The 27,164-nt window shown below is 36.0% G+C and overlaps 2 protein-coding genes across 2 annotated transcripts; one reads left to right on the forward strand and one right to left on the reverse strand.

Annotated features, from left to right (window-relative positions):
- Positions 1 to 4,430: 4,430 nt before the first annotated feature.
- On the forward strand, positions 4,431 to 16,825 carry LOC121382323. The gene is made up of 7 exons (XM_041511904.1): positions 4,431 to 4,581; positions 8,752 to 10,026; positions 10,972 to 11,074; positions 12,907 to 13,082; positions 14,294 to 14,446; positions 14,791 to 14,913; positions 16,043 to 16,825. Exons 2-7 carry the CDS (start codon positions 8,828 to 8,830, stop codon positions 16,188 to 16,190), a joined length of 1,902 nt encoding a protein of 633 aa, XP_041367838.1. The 5' UTR covers positions 4,431 to 4,581; positions 8,752 to 8,827; the 3' UTR covers positions 16,191 to 16,825.
- Positions 16,826 to 17,237: 412 nt separating this feature from the next.
- LOC121380963 lies at positions 17,238 to 27,164 on the reverse strand. The gene is made up of 6 exons (XM_041510017.1): positions 26,919 to 27,164; positions 24,428 to 24,616; positions 22,412 to 22,579; positions 21,670 to 21,890; positions 20,772 to 20,888; positions 17,238 to 19,969 (listed from the first exon to the last, which is right to left on the reverse strand). The coding sequence occupies exons 1-6, from the start codon at positions 27,027 to 27,029 to the stop codon at positions 19,780 to 19,782; spliced, it is 996 nt and encodes a 331-aa protein (XP_041365951.1). The 5' UTR covers positions 27,030 to 27,164; the 3' UTR covers positions 17,238 to 19,779.

A 27,164-nucleotide genomic window follows, 5' to 3' on the forward strand; every position in this document is an offset into this window, starting at 1 on the left:
ACCCGTAACTGAATGAAACACGATTGTCCAAATATCTCTCCTAACTGTATATCTATTAGATCTCTCTGTAACAGGCAGTTATACCCGCTGGCTCGTCTAGGTATGATCAGAGATAAGATCTTATATAAAGTATATATTATTATAGCACATTTAGTTCACTAGAAAACACAACAAAAACACAATACACTTTGGAATCTGTATTAACCTACGCAGACCAATGTACTGCCGCAGTAGTTAATTAACAACAACAAATAATAACAACCCAGAACTGATCACTTAATTAGTTAATCTCTAGGTGTCTAGTTTACACAATATGCTAATCACTTCACCGTGACACAACACCCACACGTGTGATAATTGAGAAACGCTTCCAGGGGAACTTAATTAATAAAGGAATTACAACTCTATTCCTAACTGGTTAATTTTTAATTAACCCTAATTACTCATTCAATAACCTTGTAATACAGACTTAATACTGGTACCTATCACAATAAAGACAATAACCTACAGTTTACCTAGGTCCTCTAGGATGACTGGTTAAGCTTTTTATAATTATTTAGGACAGTGAGCCTACAGATTACTGCGTCAGATGACCGGCAGCACCGTCTAAATAATATTGGTATAATACAGTATTAAAATATTTAAAGTCACATCAATCACATCAAGGTTATACACAGAGCAGAAAATATTTAATTACCAGTCCGGACGGACAGCGATCCCCTGGAGCCTTCCTTATGTTTCTCCCTGATATCTCTAAAATCCTAGCTATTTATTCAAAACTCTCAGAGGCAGCGAATATCGCCTGGGGGCACAACGCGGTACCTCACCTATCATCTGATATATCCACCTCTCCCAGAGTCGGTATATTTTCTTAGATGACCAGACATTCTGTCGCCAGTCGCCAAAATCACGGTTGTAAAAACCGCACTCGCAGAGGTATTACATAACTACTGGCCACCTGGGCTTAAGTGCATATGGAACTGCGCACGGCCCTCTAACTACTGGCCACCTGGGCTTAAGTGCATATGGAACTGCGCACGGCCCTCTAAAACAATTAATATCGCCACAGGCTAAAAGAAATTAAGAGCATGTACCGTCACAGCCACATAGGGAACATGTTTCTTCAATAGTACTCTCGGAATGCTTGTTATTACTTAACTATTTAGACTGAACCATTCACATTAATGTTCTTACCATCTTTCGTATAATGCCATAAAAGAAAATTCCTTTAATCCAATGTATATAAAAATGTATTGGAAACACCCAGAAGTTTGGTGCTATTCCACTGTTATATGACAACAAATGTTTATGCTGTATAAAGACGCCTTGCCAAACTGATAACACTGGTAATATTTGTTAAAGTTGTAGTTGTGTTTATATTTACATTAATATGCCTAAATGATGTCATAATATAGTGATGCGATGTTGTACAGATGGTCAAATAATCTGGTATTATAATAAACATCAAGTGCTATAAGTATGTGATAACAATTTAGAAAACAATAAACAGCACATTAATGCAGTATAAAATGTTATAAAAGAAAAGTTTTGAATACTTCTGTACTTTTTTGTTTAAAAGGTTGACAAATAAATACTAGTTTTGAGCCCTAAATTAACTAAATACAATACTTAAATGTTCTTTTTTGCTCTTTGTTACTGATGTGTTTTTATCTAGTGCACAAAATTTGTATTATTTGTAGTTAAAAGCTGTCTTAGGGTACCGTAATCCCCCCCCCCCCCCTTCTTTGTTAATACTGTATATTTACATTATTTTACTGCATACCATGTATTTTGAATATAACGAATGTGCTAAGGAATTATAAACTATGATTTAAAACCTCCAACATGGATACTGATTGTTTTATGTTTAGGTACAGATGTTTTTAAAAATAAACAAACACAAAATAAATACATGTAGTTCAGTTGGTTTGTTTTGTTCTGTTGTTATTGTTGTTTGAAAGTTAAAATTTTGTTTTGTTTAACGACACCACCAATAATCATCAGCTATTGGATATCCACCATTTGGTACTTTAAAACATGTAATCATCGGCTATTGGATATCCACCATTTAGTACTTTAAAACATGTAATCATCGGCTATTGGATATCCACCATTTGGTACTTTAAAACATGTAATCATCGGCTGTTGGATATCCACCATTTGGTACTTTAAAACATGTAATCATCGGCTATTGGATATCCACCATTTGGTACTTTAAAACATGTAATCATCGGCTATTGGATATCCACCATTTGGTACTTTAAAACATGTAATCATCGGCTATTGGATATCAATCATTTGGTACTTTAAAACATGTAATCATCGGCTATTGGATATCAATCATTTGGTACTTTAAAACATGTAATCATCGGAGGAAAGCCACTACATTTTTTTCCAATGTAGCAAGGGATCTTTTACATCCACTTTCCTACAGACAGGACAAGACATACCACGGCCTTTGACCAGTTGTGATGCACTGATTGGAAAGAGAGAAAACAATCAGTTGAATGGATCCATCGAGGTGGTTCAATTGTGCGAGGGGCGGGACGTAGTCCAGTGGTGAAGCGCACACCTGATGCACGGTCTGTATAGGATCGATCTGCCCATTGGGCTATTTCTCGTACCAGCTAGTGCACCACGACTGGTATATCAAAGGCTGTGGTATGTGTTATCCTGTCTGTGACATGTTGCATATAAAATATCCCTTGGTACTAATGGAAAAATGTTGCGGGTTTCCTTGCAGACTGTCAAAGACCATATGTTTGACATCCAATAGCTGATGATTAATAAATCAATGCGCTCTAGTGGTGTTGTCAAACAAAACAAACTTTACAATCATGCGATGCAAGCACCTCAAGCGACCACTCAAACGACTGAGCTAAATCTTACCCCTTGTTTCAGTACATTACATTAAATTTGTACATGTACAATGTATGTCATATAATTTATGATACATGTATTAAAGCTTATAACAATTCACTTGGAGAGTGGAATTTCTTACACACACCTATATTTCATTCAATCATTTCTTCATACTTATATCAAATTAAGGTTCAAGCATGCTGTCCTGGGCACACACACATTGGCTATCAGGAATGTCTGTCCAGGACAGTGGGGTAGTGGCTAGTTGTTTGTAATTAATGAGAGAGAACTTGGTGTAGTGATCTTACACCTACCCATTGAGTTGCTAAAACTTGCTCTGTATGGGAGCCGGTAACGAGCTGTGAACCCAGTACCTACCAGCCTAATATCTGATGGTGTAAACACGACACCACTGAGGCTGGTACTCCAATATGAGATGATGCACCAGTTGTAGATTACTTTTGAGACCTGTGATTGGTTTCTTTTTAGACCTGTGATTGGTTGCTCCATTGTTTGCCACAGCCATGTCATGCAATAAAATATAAGCATGAAAATTATCAGAAATTGAATGAATGAATGAACACTTTTCCCATGTTACACTTAGCCATGCCTAGCTGAAATCCATTTTGGTTGTGAATACTGATTTCTTGTTACAGATAGTGATATGTCACCACCGTAAGTGTAGTTGATGATATCACAGCAAACGAGATGCAGTTTGATTTTTGCTCTTTACAATTAAAAGGTCTGATGAACTATTACATTTAGTAAAATGGTTTATTATGCTTAGCACCATTTATATAGCCCTACATGTATATAGTAAAAAGTATACAGGGCTGCTGCGTTCAGCGGAAAAATGTCCGCCAGACTGGTTTGTGCGTTTCACAATAAACCAAATGGCCACATTGGGAACCAATCAAATAGTTTGTGAATGTTAGTGAAACGTTTGCTGGTTGAATTTGGGGCTGGTGTAGTAGAGATATCAAAATATGTGTAGTAGCTATTATTTTAGGCGAGTATGTGCACAGTGATGTTGTTTTTTTATATTAAAATGACCAGCCTCTGTCATTGGATTTTGAAATAATATAAAGTTATAAAACAGTTGTAATTGAAATTATTGAAATGTATTTTTATTTTTTTTTAAATTGCAAGCATTTAATTGAAGATATAATCTTTACATTTCACCAGAAAAATTTATAAATAGTTTTGGTCATTATAAAACTTTGAGACTGCTCCTTTAAGAATAGTGGGTTTTTTTTTTGTTGATTGCAATTTTGTTAATGTCTGCAACCCCTGTGACAATAAATAAATAAATAAATATGTATACATGCATGTACATGTATGCGAAAGGCACTGATGTAGACCCTACTTTTTAGACAGTGTTAAAAACCTCACCCAAAAACAACAACCTTGGTAAACTCAATCGGAACACCTCGTCAAATTCCGCTACGCTTTTATATTTCGTAGAAATGTACGAGGAGTTCCGATTGTGGTAAACTATTAATATTCGGAACCTCTCGGTAGATTACGAATTCTGTCGTCTGTGCTATTTTTAGATCATTCCGACAGAGAAGAAAATGTGCCAAAGAAGGAAGTCTGCACGTTTTTGCGATATAAAAACAACAGAAAATATTTCAAGTGGCTGTTATTATAACAAAAATACATTATTGTTAGTACTAGTATATTAGAACAGACTGACTATCTTTTAGGTATATTAAAAAGGTATGAAGTATTCTAAAAATAACAACAAATTATTATCTTATAGGTTACACACCACCATTAATTACTCCATGCAGTTCAATACAATTTCAATGTCGGAATATATTCTGTGAACAATACAACACTGTCGAAAGGGTCATGTGACTACTAAGGTAGGATGTTCCTTTGGCACTGTCATGTATAAAGAACATTATAAATACTTACCATAAATAGAGTTAGGGTTAGGGTTAGTGACAGTGCCAAAGGAAAGTCCTTCCACTACTAATTTTAGGGAGTGCTCTCAACTGAGAAGTACCGTGTCGACATGGGTCGACCATTTATATAAAAAATTTCAATTAATGGCCCCTATGCTTGACCACTGCCTCGTGTTGCTGTTGTACAAGTGGCACCATACAACTTGCACAGTTGTTATCAGAACTTTAGTACTACATATAACAAGTTACTTCAAACCAGTGGGTTATTTAAATACTACAGAAGGCAACCAACGTGTAATCATCAAAGAAAGATTTCAAAAAGCATATCAGAATTTTGTAGCATTTTTTTAATGAGGAACTATTTCCTAAACTATAGTAAGCTGCTACAGCAAGTAACAACATGATAAATGGTGGTGTATTGCCTATAGGTTGTACTATACCAAATAAAATCCCATAGGCAACAATGTTAACATATGTGGTTATGCAATATATATGACCAATAAATATCAGTACAGCAACCCTTCCCTCAAAGTATTAACTGAAGAAAGTGGACCCTTTCATTGCTCATTTTTCGATATGCTGGTAACCTAGATGTTTTTACAGCACCCATACTACCAGTACTAGTTTTGCACAAAATTATAGTACTTTGTTTTACAGGTAGGCCTACCCCATATAGCAGTGATACTACATTCAACTCTGATCAAATAATAAATACTTTTTTAAAAACTAGTAAAAAGAGTTGCTGGACATTTCTCTTTTTTATATTTGCTAATAACATACTGCTCACAAAAATTAAGGGATATTCCACAAAATTACCAAGACTCTGTAACATTGAAATAATTTCAACATTTATTTCAACATCAATAACATGTACATAAATCACATGTGCACTGGATTGTTAAAGATGTTTTAAGTCTCACAATAAATGTAATGCCAACTGGGGGTGAAGTCATGAAAATTAAAAGATGTCTATGTTGGACCTCTAGCATGGATACATGCATTACATCAATGTCACATGGTTCTTATTAAGTGGCCTATCATCATTTGTGGTACCTGATGCCACACTTCTTGCAGTACCCTGCCTAATTCTACCAGTGTTCATGATAGTTGTTAATGTCTACAATGAATAACCCACAGGTGTTTTATGGGCGAATGGTCTAGATTTTATGCTTCTGTATATGATCTGTAACAACATGTGCATGGTGACCTATGACATTGTCATCCTGGAACACAGATCTTGTGCCATGACGATGAGCAAATGGTAGAACATGACGAATATGATGATGTTATCTCTCGAATGATGAATGTTATCTCGATAGTACAAACATGTGACTCTCCCTTGACAATGTATAGATTTGTTCTGCGTGACATGGCAATGCCACCCACTCCATTATTGACCCACTTCCATAAAGATCATGAGGTACCACAGCAGCCTCTTGGTTGCGTTCACCTAGCCTGTGTCAAACCTTTACACGACCGTCATTGAAGTCCAGGGCCCGTGCTTATAAGACTCAATCTCTAATGACATCACACACATACAATCTGTATGGCGTTTTCATGACATTAGTGTCTCAGACTCTATTGGAGTCTCGAGTCTAGACTCTGAAAGTTTTATAAGCACCAGGCCAGATTAAACCTGGATTTGTTGCTAAACATAACATTTGACCAACCTAGTTTGACGATATCTTGCAGTTAAAGGTAAGGGAATGTACTGTCTATGGGCGCATAACAAAGCAGCATGCAGGCGGTTACGAACTGTTTGTATGCAGACTCAGATCCCTGTTGCCTATTGGGAGTTGCTGCTATAGCTGAGTTGCATTGATTTAACGACTACAGAGAGCTCTGGTGATGAGGAGTCTTGTCTTGGTGTCTGGCAGTGGCAGTTGGACATCATCTTGTCTTGCACTCGTCTTGGTGTCTGACAGTGGCAGTTGGACATCATCTTGTCTTGCACTCTTGTCTTAGTGTCTGGCAGTGGCAGTTGGACTTCATCTTGTCTTGCACTCTTGTCTTGGTGTCTGGCAGTGGCAGTTGGACATCATCTTGTCTTGCACTCTTGTCTTGGTGTCTGGCAGTGGCAGTTGGACTTCAACTTGTCTTGCACTCTTGTCTTGGTGTCTGGCAGTGGCAGTTGGACATCATCTTGTCTTGCACTCTTGTCTTGGTGTCTGGCAGTGGCAGTTGGAATTCAACTTGTCTTGCACTCTTGTCTTGGTGTCTGGCAGTGGCAGTTGGACTTCAACTTGTCTTGCACTCTTATCTTGGTGTCTGGCAGTGGCAGTTGGACATCATCTTGTCTTGCACTCTTGTCTTGGTGTCTGGCAGTGGCAGTTGGACATCATCTTGTCTTGCACTCTTGTCTTGGTGTCAGGCAGTGGCAGTTGGACTTCAACTTGTCTTGCACTTTTGTCTTGGTGTCTGGCAGTGGCAGTTGGATATCATCTTGTCTTGTACTCTTGTCTTGGTGTCTGGCAGTGGCAGTTGGACATCATTTTGTCTTGCACTCTTGTCTTGGTGTCTGGCAGTGGCAGTTGGACTTCAACTTGTCTTGCACTCTTGTCTTGGTGTCTGGCAGTGGCAGTTGGACTTCAACTTGTCTTGCACTCTCTTGTCTTGGTGTCTGGCAGTGGCAGTTGAACATCATCTTGTCTTGCACTCTGTGTTGCTCCCATAGTCTGCTGTTGACTGACTGTGAGACATTTGATGAGTTGTCTGTTGTTTGTCCAACCTGTTGCATCCTTATGGCTCTAAGACCTTCATCCAGTATCAGTTGGTGCATTGTTACAATTCAGCAATTGTTGGAGCATCACAATCCTCGAACCTTTTATGCTCAAAAAGTGTGCATGTGCAGCATGTTTTAAGCAGTTTAAATACAAATTGAGAGACTTACGAAAAACCATTTCTACCCCCTTTTGTATTTGAGTGACAAGTAAATAAACCTTAAAAACATAGTTGGAAAATTGAGACATCACATCACATGTTCATAATCGATAATGACTTGGCTGCACTGTGTATAAATTGTAATTAAACTAATATCCTAAGTTGTCAGTATCATAACATGTTAATGCTAAAAACATTTCAATATCCCCTACATTTTGTGAGCAGTATATTAGTCCCCTACCAGTCTACCTGTCCATCCATTTGTCCATCTGTAGTTTTATGTTCATGATACTGAGCTGAAATTTTGTGAATAGCTTATTATGTAGTTACAGATCAAATTTGTCCATTTGTGACAAGAGTTATGGCTCTTGAACTTAGGAGATGAAACATTTGGTGGATGCATTAGGGAACTTGTAATGCTTTAGCAGTTCTTTCAGAAAGGGTTTTTATTACACATTTGTATTTTGTAATGACATTCTTATCAAGGATTTGTTCAACTATTATAAGTATTATGAATACCAATGTGCTTATTTGAATACTGCCGCAGCTGCATTAAATAAAGAATACTACATGAGTGGCTGTTGCATACCATTTATTGTATGAGTTTTAAAATGAACAATAGCGAGTGGAATACATTTTTAAACATCAAGTTGTAAGATAAATGATATCTAATGGACTCGAATATAGTGTTGTATTTCTTACATATCCTCAAAAACATTTTAAAGATAAATTTAAATGCCTTTTGCAACTAAAACCTATTTACGGCCCTAGTGCTTATAGTTACCTGATGCATCACAGACCAGTAATTTTCAGGTTAACTTGTACGTCTTAGAGTGATGCCTTTTTTTTTTTTCATTGATGACCTGGTCATCACTTAGGAGTAGACAGTCGTATGTTTTTAAACTGTTCTCACACACGTATTAACAAGTATGTGTTATCAAAAACAACAAATAATGTTCTCACCAATGTGTGTGCAAGAAACACTTTTCTGGTGTTCAATAATAATAATATTTGCATGCATTATTCATATATACATATATGCTTGGTGTGTACAGCCAGTTTTGAAGAAGATTTCAGCTTCATACAAATTTCATTACAGGTTTAATCTCCGACTTCATACAAAAACCAGCTTTAATTTGTGACCATTATATTCGGATGATTGTTTACTGAACGTCATGGCATCAACACAAAGTCTGCTTAACACTGGACCTCAGGAGAAAAGTTATTTTGTTGTTAAATGTCGAAACATTGAAGCTCTGAAAAAGTGCTACAAGACAGGCAAATGGGCATGTCGAGACAGAGTGTCCCCACCTCATCCACGGTGCATTCTAGCAGGCAGCTTAGAGAAAGGACCTGTTGTTTTAATATTCAGTGTTAACAATTGTCATGGTTGGCATGGTTACTGTGACATGATTGACTTCCCTGTGAGTGGTGATACAAAATCAGATTCTACCTCAAAAATTGTTGACAGTGTTGCAGAAGATGTAAAAATATCTCATTCTAGTGTTAAAATGATTGACAGCTCTACAGTTGATTGTAACATATCGTATTCTTGTGTTGCAATGAATGACGGCTTTGCATATGGTGGTAGCAAATCAGACTGTAGTGCAGAAATGACTGACAGCTCTGCAGCTGGTGGTAACAAATCGGATTCTTGTACTGAAATGATTGACAGCTCTGTAGGTAGTGGTAACAAATTGGATTCTTGTGCTGAAATGATTGACAGCTCTATAGCTGGTGGTAACAAATCGGATTCTTGTACTGAAATGATTGACAGCTCTGTAGCTGGTGATGACAAATCGGATTCTTGTGCTGAAATGATTGACAGCTCTATAGCTGGTGGTAACAAATCAGAAATTGGGATTGCAATGATTGATAGCTTTGCATATGGTGATAACAGTCCAGATTCTGGTTCAGAAAGTAAAAACAGTGTGATAACTAAAAATATTAATGAAGACCATTTAAAGACCAATGCCAGTAACATACCTGAAAAACGACTGGAGGAGACTGAATGGCATTACTTCAATGTCAAGTGGAAGACGATTTATTTAAAGGAATTTGGAGAACAGTGCTTACCTTCAAGTGCAACTGAAAGTTTTTCTGTTTCAGACAGTCTTAAAGTAAACAAAGCACGCAACTGGCAAGAGTTACCAGAGGAGATTGGTAAACGAATGTGTGAAATGATAGACAATCATTACTCAGAACTGAAACAGAAATCACAAGCAAAACTTGATGCACAGACATCCAAACGACCAACAGCATTTTTAACATCAGACATTAACGAGAGCAACCAATCAGATTGGCAGAAAATTGTGGACAAGATTGAAGTTGAACTTGGGAGAGTGCATCTTGCTTGTCCTTTTGGAAGTCAAAGGTAAATTACAATGCACCAGTAGGTAATGAGGCTGAATATGCCACAGAACATTGTAAATATACGTCTGTATTCTTTCCCACAGGGAACGCCTTTTTTCATGCTATGGAATTTACTACAAGTTATTTATTTCTGAGCCGATTGTTTTCTAAATTGCACACAAATTTTTGTTGTTGTTATTTCCAAAACACTTTTACTGCTTTTCTTACGTCAAACCAAACTGGAATTATTTACAAAAAACATCTTTGTAGGAGGATGAGATGGACTATAGTTATGGAGGATTGAATAGTTACAGTTACTGAGTATGTCTAATGCACAATTAGTAAACGTTAAGAAACCTATTTACAAACTGCATACATGTGTCATGTCAGAATTGTATCACACATCTTACTCAATTAAAATAAAACCTCATTCACTGTCAAAAATATGGATGTTTTTCTTTTTTCTTTTTCTTTTTCTGGATGAATGTAGCATTTGCCTGAGGTGCAATGGATAGCATTATCAACTGCCTTTGTTAGATTATTCTCTACCACCATCCCAACCAGTACTCCACAACAAAGTCTGTGGTATGTACTATCCTGTTAATGGGAAAGTGTATTTAAAGATATTTTGCTGCATTATTGGGCTTCCTATCTCCCCCATATATGTTAGATACCACATAGTCATGTTTACAAATGTGCTGAAGTGTTGTTATTAAGTATTTCTTCCCTCCCCCAGTACTTTTTAGGTATTTAAATGGCCATGACTACATCCTCAGTTTTAATTAAGAAAAACCCCAATATAACAACTTGGGAAATGATAGTTTTATGCATTGTATCTCCTCCCCCCAAAAAAAAATCCTGTACCCACCCTTCTTCAATATTGTGTAATTCATGCAGTTTGAAAAAGTAACTGCTAATTATTGGTCTATGAAACATTCTTCAATTATTTCTTTAAACCCATTTGTAGATACAACCTGCATCGTCCAGATAGTGATGTTGATGTATTTATCATCTACCAAGCAAGTACCAAAGACATCCTTGGATTGAACCCACCAAAGCAAACTATCAAGGTATTAGTAAATTCAAATTTTAATGGGGATAATTTGATAACCATCATTGAAGTTTATGAGCATTCTACTTCTGAAGTATTTAGTTGTACAGTAATATAAATATAGTTCAGTTTGTTTTGCAGGCTACCAGGGTGACATAAAGCTATGTTCAATTTGGTAACTATCATTAAGTTTATAAGCATCCCACTTCTAAAGTACATATAGTTCTGTTTGTTTTGCATTAATAAAATATGTTATGGGATGGAAAGCAAGATTATAAGTGTAATTAAAGGGAAACGCCCTAGTTACGGCTAGTTGTTAACCATTACGGCGTTGTTTTTCGCTATTTAACCCATTTTTTCACAAATAAAATTGCACTTTACTTACATTTTATTATTTAGAATACACATTTCCATTCACCTGAAGTGCTTTTTGGTAATCCTGGTAATCCTGATGTTTGTAAAACCACGAAATGCATTTTTTGTATTTCTTAAAAAGCTACGCGCACTCGAGAAAAAAACTTTAAGCAAGCGAGGTCCAATCTATTTTTAGAGGGAATCTTCCTGTGTAAACGTCACAGACGTTGGTATACCACGTGACCGTTATCATTTTGGTTCGGTTTGTTTTCTCGTGCACGGTTCGCGCAATCAACATCCGATTTGTTGTCGTTTGCTTGTTGTTCATTTGTGAGATTTTTCTTCACAGTTTGTGAACATTTTCAGTAACAATAAAGTTCAGACAAGTAAGTGTCTCAATACAAGATGTTACAAACCCTTAAAACCAATAATTTTGCTGAGTCTTACGATATCTGGAGAGGGGATACAACCAGGACAGAACAGTTGGAACATGTCCAGGAGAGGTAAAAGGAACGCACCCCAAGTCTGTGCGCACTCTGTGAAATTTGTCGTGACATAGGCATTGTTGTGCTTTGAGCGACATCTACCGGTGACATCAGAATACTAACTTTCAAAATTATTTCAAGCAATTGGGACATGGGGATTCCCATGGTATTTATCGATATAAAACCTGCTTTTTCACTCCATTTGATAAAAACGTGATCTAAGTGTGTTACAGGTTGGTAGATTAACCAAATTATAATTTATTTTTGCTGGATGGAACTAGGGCGTGCAGCTTTAATATGTTTTGTCTAAATAATTACAAGTACACAAAGTAACTTTCAGAAATTAAAAAATATTACCTTTGGCCTATAAAAGTTACTAGTGCCCATGACATGCAGGCACACACTCATATGCACTCTCTCTCTCTCTGTCTCTCTCTCTCTCTTGCACACACACACACACACACACACACACACACACACACACACACACACCATTCCATCATTGTTTTGTGACCGATAGATAGGCAATATTTGTGGCTGATTTAGAACAGCCTAAAAAACTTGAAGTGACTGCACAATACTGGTTATCAAATTGAAACATATCTAACTGGCCCTGGGGACTAGCATCATAATAAGTATATTGGACCCTATTAACTGCAACCCATAAATGGTTTATGCAAATCTTCAATTACCAGAAGCCTAATTTCTACAGGTTTTTTCTTGCTTTGATCCAATAATGTTTCAAGCATGCATTTATGGGCACACTCATGAGCCATCTATCCAGGACAGTGGTTAATGTTAGATGTTATTGAATATTGAGAACAAGAGTCAATATAATGGCTTCATACCTCTCTGTTGAGCCATTATAATTCACTCTGGGTGGGGGCCTGCAATGGCATGTGAACCCAGCACCTATTAGCTTTACTGTCAATGGTTTAACCACTACACTAGTAATGTTGGTAATGCTACCTCTGCCTTGTTTTCGGTTTTATGTGGGAATGTTACGTTTCAGAACAGTGATAGAGAAGGCTGTGACTACACGATTCTAGAGCTGCATCGGTACTGCGATCTGTTGGCAGGTGGGGATCCCCGTTGTGTGGAGACTTTATTCCTGCACGAGTCCACTATTGTCAAGTGCTCCCAGGAATGGAGGAAACTCCAAGAAAAGTCTCATACTTTTCTTACAAGGTTAGCTGATAATAAACATAAACAAGAAAACCTCTGATGGTACTTCGTCCTCCAAGAGCACTGCATGGTGTTTCTGCCTAAAAGTTTGCTTGAAATACATGTAGTAAAATTATCATTAATGCAGAATTTATTTCCGATTGTATAATTACCTAGAAATTTGTCTTTCATATATCACAAATTTGTATGGCATGCCACAGCACAAAACTTTCAATTATTATTTGGAGACCAGTAAATGCTTACATTTATGATCAGATGGAGTATTCAGACGTATCACACATCATGGTGATTCATTTGAATGTGTTTCTACAACATACTTACAAATCCCCAGTATCATCAAAGTTTTGGTGCACACCAGATGATCACATCCTGAATGTCTTGAGCTTCTATAGATATAAGGACAACCAAGAAAGAAAGAAATGTTTTATTTAACGATGCACTCAACACATTTTATTTACAGTTATATGGCATCAGACATATGGTTACGGACCACACAGATTTTGAGAGGAAACCCGCTGTCGCCACTACATGGGCTACTCTTTCCGATTAGCAGCAAGGGATCTTTTATTTGCACTTCCCACAGGCAGGATAGCACAAACCATGGCCTTTGTTGAACCAGTTATGGATCACTGGTCGGTGCAAGTGTGACAACCAAGAATACACCAAGTGTATACAAATTAATATTCTAAGTGAAAAACCCACATACGTTTCAACTGAAAGTACCATATGGTGTTTTTAGAGCTTTGTGTTCCAGCTCATATCTCTACATAAGGTAGTCCAAGGGATGTTTTGGCAAGGTCATGCCAATATGTTCCAAGAAATCAATGTCTTTGTCAGTGGGAATGGTGTAGCTAGGTAGTAGACTGTCAGTGGGAATGGTGTAGCTAGGTAGTAGACTGTCAGTGGGAATGGTGTAGCTAGGTAGTAGACTGCTTACATGATATGCCATGTGTCTAGTATTTAGCTACCTCATTGGACCCACTTGTTACCATTCCAACCAGTGCTCCACCTCTGGTACATGTATATCAAAGGCTATTGTTTGTGATGTTCTATGGGAAAGTACATATAAAATACCCTTTGCTGCTAACCATTTTAATTAGTCACTGACAAATGCACACTTTCTCTCTGCATCAAAAACAAGAAGAAGAAACAAAAAGGAATAAACCTACAATAATTTTAATTATTTCAGGGAAAATGGTTTCCTATCATTTCAGGCAGTGTTTGGACAAATACCTTCGTGATGGTCTTGGATCAAATGGTGTAAAACAGTTGTTGCGATGGAAACAGGAACATTCAGAGAGAAAAGAATTACCAGCAAAGATTTATAAGCTAGTCTATGTCATAATCAGACTTCTCCAAAATGCAAGGTATTTATCAAAAGACATAATTGTGTCATCTGAAACATGTCAATGTAATTTTTTATATTAATTTAGTTTTAGATTTTAAGAAATTAAGCTTCTATTATTTTATTGCTATTTTATTTAATTTATGACACATAATAACCTTTTGTTATTTTGTAATTATAATCTTACGTAATTTTGTAATTCTCAAAGATTTGTATGTTTAACACACACACACACACACACACACACACGCACACACACATACACACCAAAAACCCCCACACAAAAACCTCAAATACTCCAGAAACACCATTCAGAAATTCAATTTATTTATATACACATTTGTATTTTGTGTCTTCTACTTTCAGGGACATTACACAAGGTGGGCCTCTTAAAGTGTATCGGGGAGTCGATACAGAAGAGCATGAAATACTGATGTCAGTACGGCATGGTCAAAAGGCATTTGATGATATGTGGCTCATTGTAAAGAGGTGTGTTGATATTAATCATTATCAAGCAAAACTTGTTTCAAGAGCACAGTATCTAATGACTTGGTGTTTTTCTCTTTGATGTCACGTCGTGTAACTGTAATACCAGTTTAGAATGTCACTACTGTGAGGGGCGTGGCCTAAAAACTGTGCGGTTAACTTCAGTTACCCGCTCAGTTTCAGTTATACCATGGCTAAAATAACCTGCACTCTTTTGATTGCACAGAGAAAAATAAATAAGAAAAAACAAAAACAAAAGTAAATCATGATAAATGGGTATTTTAGATCAAAACATTAAAAAAAAGCAAAAAAAAAGCAAAAAAAAAAAAAAAAAAATAATACAAATTTTTCACACAGATACAAACTATTATGTAGTCCTATTGAACTAGTTTAACTTAAACGTGTACTTTTGAGTAAATCCTGAGCATTAGAAATGAAAATCACAATTTCGGACAAGCAGTCACGCGTCCATTTTGTGCAAGTCGGGAATAGCTATTGCCTCGAATTTCCTGCCATGTGTTGAACATTTCAATCACCAATCTCATATTTTTATATTTTGGTCTGCTGCTCGGAAATTAAACGTTCGATAATCTCATCTGTCACAGGTTTGAGATAATGTTAGATCATCCAAGTAATCATTTTCCATACTGGAAGCCAGCTGCAATAATGCGTAATCGTCAAGATCTAAAAAAAAATCTGTCGAATCCCTTTTCCAACCAAATCACGTCACTGCTAGCGCACAACTGACGCAAGATCAACTGAAGTAAATTGGCACGAAAGTGATTACGTCATACGATGGGTGTAGCTTCATGACAGCTGTCACAGTGTCAGTCATGGTACAAAACAGTTATATCATGGTTTTGACGAGTTAACTGTATTTAGATGGCGGCACAAGACGGAGTCTAAATACAGTTAACAGTTATTACATGCAGATATTACATGGATGTATGGAAAAATACTCCAATAAACCGGGGCAAATGAAGGGGATTTTTTTAGAAGGGGGAAAGAGTTTTTTTTAAAAGACAGCTACATATTCCATTAGTGTGTACATGTTGATAAATTAAAATAATACGTTTGACGAGAATGCTTGGAAAATTTTCTTGTCATAATTCTTCTTCTATATTCATTTCAGTCTTCTGGATGAAGTGGAACAACAGAAAGATAATGTTATCACAGACACCACGGAAGCAAAGAATATTGCAGAAAACTGGCTTCTCCAACAAAGATATTATGATTTCAGCTTACATTCATGTCTACTTTCGGATGATCCAGTAAAATGAAAATTCATGTCTACCTTTTTATATGGGTGGTATTATTGTATGGCGCTGTCCATCCATCCGTAAACGTTTTGTTTCCGGAGCATATCTTGGGATGGTGGTGTGTCTCATACCATAACTAGGTCACCGCGACCTACCATACTTTTCATGCTTTACTGCACATTAAAGAAAATCCATGTCTGGGACAAATCTTCCGTATTAATTCATATAGGATCATCAAACTTTGCATGCATATCATAACTAGGTCACAGCAACCTATATTTCATTCATTAGGCAAATTAAAGAAAATCCTTGTCTGGGCCATATCTTCCTTAATTCATATAGGATCATAAAACCTCGCATTTAAGTACAACTTGGGATGGCGATGTGTTGAATACAATAAGTAGGTCACCACGACCTACTTTTGACAGGTATACCATGAACCTCACCAGTACTCCTGTTATCGTATTTAAGCTACTGTGTTATTAATCATTCATTTATTTTCCAAAGGGATCCGATAATGAAGAATAATACAATAACTATGCTTATGGGTGTATACTACCAAATCAAATCCCATAGACGACAATAGTAACATATGTGGCTAAAACTCCTACCTGCAACGTATCAACCGACATAAACGCCACGGATATAAATACTACCACCCCTTACACTTAGTGAATCAGAAAAAAATGGGGGTCAAGCTGCTCGTTTCTGAGATAACGGGTAGCGTCTATGACTACCCTAGTTTCGCACAAAATTCGAGTACTTTTTTTTACAGGTACCCCATACATGTTTCAAGCACAAGGCTACTTGACACATTGGTACTAGATGAAATAAAATTGCACATTTTTTTTACCCAGATGAAACTATTATTTTTTACAACCAAACACTCACATTTATAACCAATCACAGGACTTGTGGTGTTCACTTCTCTATCAAAAGTTGGGTGCACCTCGAACTTTGACCCAGCCGGAAGTTATTTGGTTTAGTACTACCGTATCTGAATTGTTATATTTTACAGTAAAATCTGATTGTAATAAAATTCTTCATCAGATATTCATTTTAAACACATTTATTGTGCAATGTTTATTTCCAGTGATGAAGTGACACACAAATGTACAAGTAAATACACGTAGGTTACACAATAAAACACTGGCATTTTAACAAGTTATATGTAATAAAAATACACCTTTTTAACCTTTCAACAAAATCACACTATAAGCAGAAATTTAATACTTGTGACATTAACAATGATGCTATTCTTAATAATTTTTACAGTACAATAGCCAGTCAGCAGTATAAAGTAAATGAGAGCTAATACTTTTAACAACAGCAGAAAGACCATCTTTCACACTAATAACATATTTACAAAAGACAACAAAAAAACGATGCTGCTAAAATAATGAAAATATTTACTACTGATAAAAGTTTATCCATTGCATAGCGATGTTCTGATTAATCAAGCTCGTTGAATATTGCTTGTTCAACCCACTGACCAGTTAATCAAGTACATGATTGAGTAAAACCAAGTACAATAGAGTTATCTTTCTACAACTTCTGTGGTCCTTGAGTCTTTAAGATGAAAATGAACATGTTTATTATATTTGTTTTTTGTGCTTTTAAAATATGAAAATAGTACATGTATATTACCAAAAGTAAGTTTACCCAACAAGTACTAGTAACTAGTTTGAGAGTTATAATTCTTTAGAGTAAAAATAATTTCAATTATTCTGCGAAGTAACAAAGGAACTTGATAAGTAATTGGTAAAAATTTACTTTTTATCAGCTGCACATACAAGATTCTGCTTTACAGAATAGCCGAGATGTACCAAATAAGCACAATCTTTAAAACATTTTTCACCAGTTCTTTGGTAAAAGCCATACATAGAGATTATTATACAAGCTTGTGTGTCGTACTGATTTTATGAAACGAGTGTCAAGATTGTTAGATTATATATGAATCCCGACAAGTTTTGTAAAATCAGTACTATTCACACGCAAGTGTAATAATTTCTTTATTATCCACATTATCCAAAATATTATTTTTATGAATAACTAGCTAGGACCATGTCAAAACATTTCAAATGTAACTAAAAAGAGACGACGTCATGTCATTTTGATAATGATAAGCGTTTACATGGGGGAAGTTGCATTAAGTTATGACGTCACTTCACAAAATTACATCATTTGTTGTGCATGTGAAATCATTATAACACATGTGGGTCATACTGGTTATATTTCCTTGAATATCTTGGATAATAAAAATATTAATGAGTCTGAAATAGTTAATAATGTATTCAATATTTTTATACATTTAAATTATTCATAAATACAATTATACTATTTTATGCTTTTTTACGATAGCGATTTCAGCTTTGGGGAAAAAGTAAAATTGTCATTAGGTCCCATCTATTATGTCATGAGCTAAAACGAGGTTGGAGGTTGTGGAATCTCTATAGATTTGGAATTACTAGAGTAAAACGACAATTATTAAATTGATCAATTGGAGTATATCTAATAAAATGTATGTTATTCTATGGGAAAGTCCATATAAAAGACTATTCTATGGGAAAGTCCATATAAAAGATCCCTTGTTGCCAAGTGGTAAGAGTAGTTTCTAGGGTGACAGCAGGATCCTTCTCTCAATCTCCAGACCAAAAATTGCAGTCTCCATGTTCACTACCTAACAACTGCTGGTTACAAATATGCTGCTGTGATCTTGTTAAACAAACATTCCTTTTATAGACTACATACCTACATATTACTGCACCAACACTGGTCGTGTTTTAAGCCAGGTTAAATCTGTGTTGTGTCTACATGATGTAGTAAAATAATGTGGGTTAGTGAGTCTGGTCCAATATATGAACAGATTTTAAAACTGCTTGTGGATAATTACTGATACTCTCTTTCTGAAATATTGATATAATTACTGATACTCTCTTTCCGAAATAAAAAAAACAAACAGATAGAAAATACAACTTACAACTTACATTTATATTTTGTCATCTTTGTTTCACTTCATGGAATAAAATGACATAGATACACAGTGTATTGGTGAATGCAGTATTATGTAATAATAGCAAATTCAGTTATGGCAATAGGTTAGGCAGTTAAGCAGTTTCTGCTAAAGTCACTTCTTTCGACTGATATAGGCAAAGAGTGACTTGCCAAATTACTGATGACAACTGACTAAACATGACCAAAATACCAAAACATTACGGATACAGACAGATTTTTGAACCAATAAGAACTGGACAAAAACAATTTAAGACTGGCACACACAGGTTTTCAATAATCAAGAACTATCCCAGATTAACAAAACATGTGATTTTTTCAGCTCTGAATTATAGACTTTGTTCTTTTGATGAAAAACTCATGAATAATTCCATTACAATAATGGTTTAAGTCTATACTGTAATGAATACACATGGACCACCTTAAAATAAAGAGTTAATGTTAATATTATTACACAAAAATATGTGGTAATATACAAGATAGTTTTTGGCCTTTTTGTTAATAAAATATTTAAAAAAATAAGAGCTTCACTCAATATAGAAGCGGTCCATTTTGTTTCAATTATATGAGTAGTGTGAATAAATTTCGAATTGTTCTTTCAGACAGTAATTGTTTTGCCACTCCCAACATTTTGGTATTCTGTGTTGTACATCTTGGGAGCAGTCATTATAGACTTGCTTCCTGGTTTAGGGAGTGTGAATGGCGTATCCACAGCACAGTAGTAGTTCTCCTTCATCCTCACGTCCGACGGACGCACAAATGAATCCTGGTGCAGTGTTTTCAGACCCCTGAATAAAAGAAAAAATACACAAAAGGCTTGAGAATACAAAAGAAAAATCAGTGTCTACACAAGTGAAATTGTGACACCTGTCTAGAAAACAACCCCTACAATTCAGAAAATGTCCATGGCAAAAAAACATGCCATTGAAAAAGAAAACACTGAATAATCCCCACGGCATTGCTAATCGCCATGGGTAATTGCAGAGGTTGGAAAATAAATAAACAAAGTTTGTTTGGTTTAACAACACCACTAGAGCACATTAATTTATTAATCATTGGCTACTGGATATCGACGATTTGGTAATTTTTACATATAGAGGAAACCCACTTAATTTTTTCATTAGTAGCAAGGGATTTTTTATCTGCACCATCCCACAGGCAGGATAGCACACCCCGTGGCCTTTGATATACCAGTCATGGTGCACTGGCTAGAGCAAGAAATAGCCCAATGGTCTCACAGACGGGGATCAATCTAAGACCAACCGCGCAGAATTTAAACTACCATTTGTGGAGCAATAAACAAGATCAATGATTCCACCACAGGGGCTGTATCCAACAATCCACTGCAGTTAAGGTGAGAGCTCTAATGAATGAACCACATCCTGCCCCACTGTTAAATTGTTACTGTTGATATCAATAATTTTATCACTTGTTACAACAGAGTAGGATCACAATAGCATATGGATATTTGTTTTATTGGTAATTTTAATTGGTTTTTCAATCTTTATTATCAAGAAAATTTGTGGTTGAAAAATAAAAGAACTGGGCTAACCCCATCTAGCTAACAAGCTTGTGTTGTTGTTCACTTACGAGTGTGGCACTGGAACCATAGGCTTTGGTAATCTTGGGATCTTAGTGGCCGTTTTGAAGATCATTGTGTCTCTCATTGGTAGTCTTTCTCTTGGTACAGAGTCCTTAGGTAGAGGACTGAAATAAGAAAAAATACCAAATAAGATTCAACTCTGTGCCTACATAAACTTAGTTATAGATATTAGGAAAATAATAAAAGATAGTTTCTTTGAACTGTGTAAGGTAATTACAAGACACTCTGTCTAGAGAGTAAAAAAAAGAAACCCACTGGTATAACAGGCTACTGTTTTTGCCTCTCAACAAGGGATATATTACTTCTATTTCTCCACAGCCTTTGATATTAAAACGAGTTGAACCAGAAGATAACAGTTTAGATGCACCAAGTTTGAATCTTAATGAATCAAATTTCAGCAAGTTTAGACTTTAATTCATAGTTCATCATGTGTGGATCTTAACAAATCAAGTTTCACCAAGTGTGGATCTTAATAAATCAAGTTTCACCAAGTGTGGATCTTAATAAATCAAGGTTCACAAAGTCTAGATCTTAATAAATCAAGTTTCACCAAGTGTGGATCTTAATAAATCAAGGTTCACCAAGTCTGGATCTTAATAAATCAAGGTTCACCAAGTCTAGATCTTAATAAATCAAGTTTCACCAAATTTGGATCTTAATAAATCAATATTCACCAAGTTGGGATCTGAATAAATCAAGGTTCACCAAGTTGGGACCTTGATAAACCACAATATAAAAAACTAATTTCCTTCTTTCCTTAACTAAATTAAATCTCTTTGCTTGTCAAATTATAGTTGAGATTTCTTTTCAGATTTAAAATTTTAATTCCTACCACAACCCAAATGGCAATATCTGAAACGGCTCTTACATACAAGTTATGCATACTTATGCTTTAAACCATGGCCCCAGGCTTTGGGATATCCCTCACATTCCCAGTAGGTTGCTATATCTTTCTTGGGATGTGCTTTCAGCTCCTCTGGTTTGAATCTCCTATGAGTCTTATGTGTAGTTGTTATGTATGGGTCAAGATTCCTCAACAAGGCTTGGTCCTTCACATAGAATGGTTGACCTTGCAGTTTTGGATTTTGTGTTGTACCTCTTCCATACTAAGAAAACAAAAGAAAACATCAAGAAAATAATATGCAGTATGCCAACTTAGAAGACCTTCAGTAAAGACCGTACTCCATTCATTTACGTTCAAGATCGAGCCAGTCTATCTGTAATCAAACGTTAGTCACCCTGCATTCAGAAGTCTCAGATGATGTTTCACTCCACCAAACAAATAATTAAGTCATTAACATATCAGTAGCTGATAAAAGCTTTGTGCATTCAGAATGATTGTTCACAACAAAATACATCTGAACCTGAACTTGTGAAACATTAAACTCAAGACCCAACAAAGTCTATTTGTATGGGCAAGACTTTATAAAATCCTTGAGTCTAGATTTTAACGTTTTATAAGCACAGACACTGGACACAAAACAGTAGTAGAGTGGCAATAAGGTCTCTAATGATATTACACACATCCAATTTGTATGGTGTTGCCACGTTGTTAGTCTCAGACTCTATTACTTACACTATGTCAATTTTGTGTAACGAGCAATAATTTTCAGAAACTAAGTCTAACCTTTGATGGTCCTTCTTTGTGGTGGTCTTGCAAAATGAACGACTGAGGCCCAGCTATATCCTCAAATGCATATTTGTCTGGTAATCCTTTACGAGCACAAAACTGGTCCTGGTGTTCGGTTTTCTGGTTCCCCATAGTCAGTGGTTTTCTCCAGCCACCTTGACCAAGCTGTTATAAGAAAACTGTATATGTGAGCTAGAGCAAATGCAATGAAAAAAAAAGAAAGAAAGAAGTGTTTTATTTAACGACGCACTCAACACATTTTATTTACGGTTATATGGCGTCAGACATATGGTTCAGGACCACACAGATTTTGAGAGGAAACCCGCTGTCGCCACTACATGGGCTACTCTTCCGATTGGCAGTAAGGGATCTTTTATTTGTGCTTCTCACAGGCAGGATAGCACAAACCGTGGCCTTTGTTGAACCAGTTATGGATCACTGGTCGGTGCAAGTGGTTTACACCTACCCATTGAGCCTTGCGGAGCACTCACTCAGGGTTTGGAGTCGGTATCTGGATTAAAAATCCCATGCCTCGACTGGGATCTGAACCCAGTACCTACCAGCCTGTAGACCGATGACCTGCCACAACACCACCGAGGCTGGTCAAATGCAATGAATAAACGTTTAATTAACAATTATTGTGTGTCTATCATATCGGTATATCATTTAAAACATTTGGTTTAAAGAGAGAAGACATTCACTGCTGCCAAATAGCTACTCTTAGTATTATTATTATCAGGTAGCTGCAATGAGTCTCATATATATACAGGCCCGTAGGACGGATTTTCAAAGTGGGAGGGCTCATTTTTATAGTTGTATAAAATGTGTTGTGCGAAACCGTGAGCACGAAGCCCCAAAGCCCCATAAGGAAATTTTTTAAATTTTAACCCCCTTCATAGCGATTCTCAATCTGATTAAAATTAGCTCTACTGGGTCTACCCTGGTAGATCTAACAGCATTGCGTGGACTCCCATGTCCAGGTGACATTTCATCTATAAATAACAATTCAAATATCGATCAATTACACTTCGCCGTTTATAGCGTTATTCGTGAGCATACAAATTCTAAAAATATCGGCGAGACTATTTATGTAATAGGCGAACTTGTTGGTCTGTTTCAACATTAAAAAAACAGGGGGAAAAGTGCAGTAATAAACTCTGGATTGTATACTAGTATAAACAGATTTTATGGCTATACCATCACGGGTTTTTTTTCCCGTCTTAAAACAAATTTTATATATAAAATTTTATATTGAAATTAGTTTCCGGCATACTTCATAATTCACCCGAATCATTTCGTATACCCTCGGTATAATCCTGAATGTTTTCAAATTCTTTTTAAATCACTGGCATGATTTTGCAAGTAAGGTTTTGATTGGTCGAATGAAAGGTCAACTGGACATGAGCTCCAACAGGCTGCTGTTAGATCCACATGTAATAGTGGGGCTAATTTTAATTAGATTAAGCGATTCTAGTGTGTTTTCGGCTTATTACCTGAGACATTTAAAGTCAGTGCCATAACCCACTATATCTCAGATGAACATTACAGCTATGATAAACCTGTTCTAGAACAGATTCAGTACCACGCTATATTACAATATTCTTGTTACTTCAACCTTTCTCAAATTCTGTGTCAATGTTGCTTCCTCAAAACTAAAATGCTAGACACAATTTGTTTACATACTGATTTTTCTCTCTCCAAATAGGTATACATTTCCACCAGTTACCCATACCTCTTAATACTCATGTGTAGTTATTCAAATATCAGGGAATATTTTTGATTCGCTACACAAGTTTCAGAGATTGCTATGTATTTTAAAACATTAAACGGTAGTTGCTAATAAATTTTCATTTGACTAGAAATATCACTAATCAAGATTTTGAAAACAAAATGTTCACTGTATTTGTATATCCAAAGTACTGGAGAGTTGTTAAACAAACGTATGTATATATTTTTTATTTATTTTTATTTACAGCCTATGCCTCTTAAAACCTGTTATTTTTGTTCAATTACCTTTTCTGCTACATCTTTGACATAATTGACCTTCCAGTGACCAGGAGCTTTTTTGTGCAATGGGAAGTCATACAACGATCCTTTATGTTTTGAATCATAATAATCTCCATATGTTGTATCATAAGCTTGGTCCTTAATGATCTCGTTTCCTTTTGCTAGGCCTGGGGGTAATGGCTGATGAATCAAAGTCTGCAATAATAAAAACATTGTATTTTTCTTGAACATGTTAGCTCTTTGAAAACAAAACAAAAAAGACAGCCTAATTAACAACTGGTTTACTCTGTAAACATAACTCAAGACATCTCTTACATTATACGTTGTTGGCTTATTGGCCTCTATGATCAACGACAGTCACTTTTGGCACTCTTATTTTGGCTTCACACACAAAAAATGTAAAATATCCAATAGTATTTTTTAAATATAAAATATATTTGACAAATAATACTTTTTATTTCTTTGACTTAAAACTTAAAACTTAATATTTTGTCTACAATTATGAAAAATAAAAACATAACGACCTATAAACAGTGTTGTCTGCTCAGTATAAAGTAAAACTACAGCACATTGATTTATTAATCTTCAGCTATTGGATGTGAAACATTTGGTAATTCTGACAAACAGTCGTAGAGAGAAAACCTGCTTCATTTTTCCATTAGGTGCTAAGGATCTTTTAATATGCACAATCCCACAGACATGATAGCACATATTACAGCCTTTGACTTCTCAATATAGAACTGCAAAACTATGTTGACAGGGTTCAAGATAGGTAGACCAGTTTTTATTATAATGTGGCAATAATATGTACAGGCCTAAGGTTGATAACAGTCACTTTTCGCACCCTTGTTTTAGTTTCATACACAATAAATAAAACATATCCAACAGTAATTTTTTACGGATATATTTGACAAAAGGTACTTTTCATTTCTTTCATCTTTTAAAACTTAAACAATATTTTGTCCAGAATTATGAAAAATAAAAACATACTGACCTGTAAACAGCGTTGTCTGCTTGTTATAGAATTTTGATAGGGGTCAAGGTCTCTTAGTAGACCAGTTTTTTATTTTAATGTGGCTAGGCAATGTAATAATATAGCTAATTTTGAATTTGCATGATGTCAGTATTCCTGTGGCGAAGCAATGTAATAATATAGTTAATTTTGAATTTGAATGATGTCGGTATTCCAATGACGTCACTTTGCATCTAAAATAACCATAAACTGGGTACATGATGTTTCTGTTTTAAGAATGGGTGGGATGTGGTACAGCGTTCACCTAATGTCCATCGTTCCAGCCAGTGCACCATGACTGGTATATCATGTGGTATGTATGGGCTATCCTGTCTGTCACTGTGGGATGATACATATAAAAGATCCCTTGCTACTAATGGAAAAATGAAACGGGGTTTTCTCTCCAAGACTAACTTTTTTAATGATGTCACTTTGCATCTACTTAAATAACAACAAACTGGCTACATGATGTTTTCGTTTTCAGAATGCTGGAAAATGTTTTGTTTGAGAATTACTAAAGTCCCTGATTGTTTATGGAATAGGGATTTCAAGTGAAATTACAGTAAGATGTTATATTTATTGTGTACAATTCTAAAACAAGAGTGTGATGAGTGACATTTCGCCCCCAGTTTGACCTGTTCGCCCCACACATGTACCAGTTCGCCCCCAGTCGATTCGCCCCCAACTGTTTGCCTGTTCGCCCCCAACTTTTAGTCAGTTCGCCCTAACTCCCAATTATTTGTTACTTTTAAACAATTATTGTATTGTCATGTTAGAGGTTTATATATATAAAGAGCACTTTTACAGATATAAACTATAAAAAATAATTTGAGTAAAAAGAATTATAAGTATCTACAAACTATCACAAATAAAACGAAATAAACCTCCACCGTATTTGATTTTGAAACAATGGTTAATCAGCTACATAACCTTGATGCTGGTTATGCATCTTTGGCTAACACCTAAGAAGGCTTTGAACCGCAATACCAATTTGATATGGCGTCTTCTGGTGAGCGTTATTCTAATTGAGGAATTATCTTTATGGGGGCGAACTGGTACTTTTGTGGGGGGCGAACTGGTTAAGCATGTAGGGACGAACTGACATCCTACTTGGGGGCTAACTGACTTGGGGTGAACAGACCTGGGGGCAAACTGACTGGGGGCGAACTGGCTTGGGGCGAAACGTCTGGTACCCACTGCTGTCAACCTTAATTGGGGTGTTGTGTGTTAATTTTTAGCCCCCTTCCAAGTACATATTATCCTTGTATTAGATTCACCTTGTTCAACAAGAAACCATTAATTTACATTTAAAAAAAATAAAAAATAGAAAAAAATAGTGTGGGGTCGAACCACACACACACACACACACACAAACACACATTCTGTCTGGCTATTATAAGCCATTTGTCGAGTCTACGTTTTGTTATCCTAAAAACTTAGATTATTGTTTAAATATGTAAATGTAGGCCAACCGCACTGACAAACCTTGAATTCGGAATCTGGAAAGTAATAGCCAGGACGATAGTGATGTCCAACACCTGTGCTGGTTTGATTCCAGTCCTGTCTTTGTTCACTGTTGACCTCTTTAAAACTCATCCTGGTATGGCCGTGTGCATCAGTTAATCAAGATATATTTTGTACTTCCAAATATATTATAGCTGGTTAACAATCAACGTTTCAAATAAATGATTCAAAAAGCCAAAACACCACTGAACTGTAAAACTAAGGAAC

This window comes from Gigantopelta aegis, chromosome 9 (genome assembly GCF_016097555.1).
Source record: "Gigantopelta aegis isolate Gae_Host chromosome 9, Gae_host_genome, whole genome shotgun sequence".
In the NCBI taxonomy this organism is placed as follows: domain Eukaryota; kingdom Metazoa; phylum Mollusca; class Gastropoda; order Neomphalida; family Peltospiridae; genus Gigantopelta; species Gigantopelta aegis.

Bases quoted from the DNA above. Each gene is read 5' to 3' on its own strand.
- LOC121382323 (XM_041511904.1), top strand. From the start codon at position 8,828: ATGGCATCAACACAAAGTCTGCTTAACACTGGACCTCAGGAGAAAAGT. The intron at 11,075-12,906 runs GTATTAGTAAAT...GTTACGTTTCAG, and splicing joins CACCAAAGCAAACTATCAAG to AACAGTGATAGAGAAGGCTG. The intron at 14,914-16,042 runs GTGTGTTGATAT...TATTCATTTCAG, and splicing joins ATGTGGCTCATTGTAAAGAG to TCTTCTGGATGAAGTGGAAC.
- LOC121380963 (XM_041510017.1), bottom strand. From the start codon at position 27,029: ATGAGTTTTAAAGAGGTCAACAGTGAACAAAGACAGGACTGGAATCAA. The intron at 21,891-22,411 runs GTTAGACTTAGT...TTGTTTTCTTAG, and splicing joins ACAAAGAAGGACCATCAAAG to TATGGAAGAGGTACAACACA. The intron at 19,970-20,771 runs GTAAGTGAACAA...TCTTTTATTCAG, and splicing joins ATGGTTCCAGTGCCACACTC to GGGTCTGAAAACACTGCACC.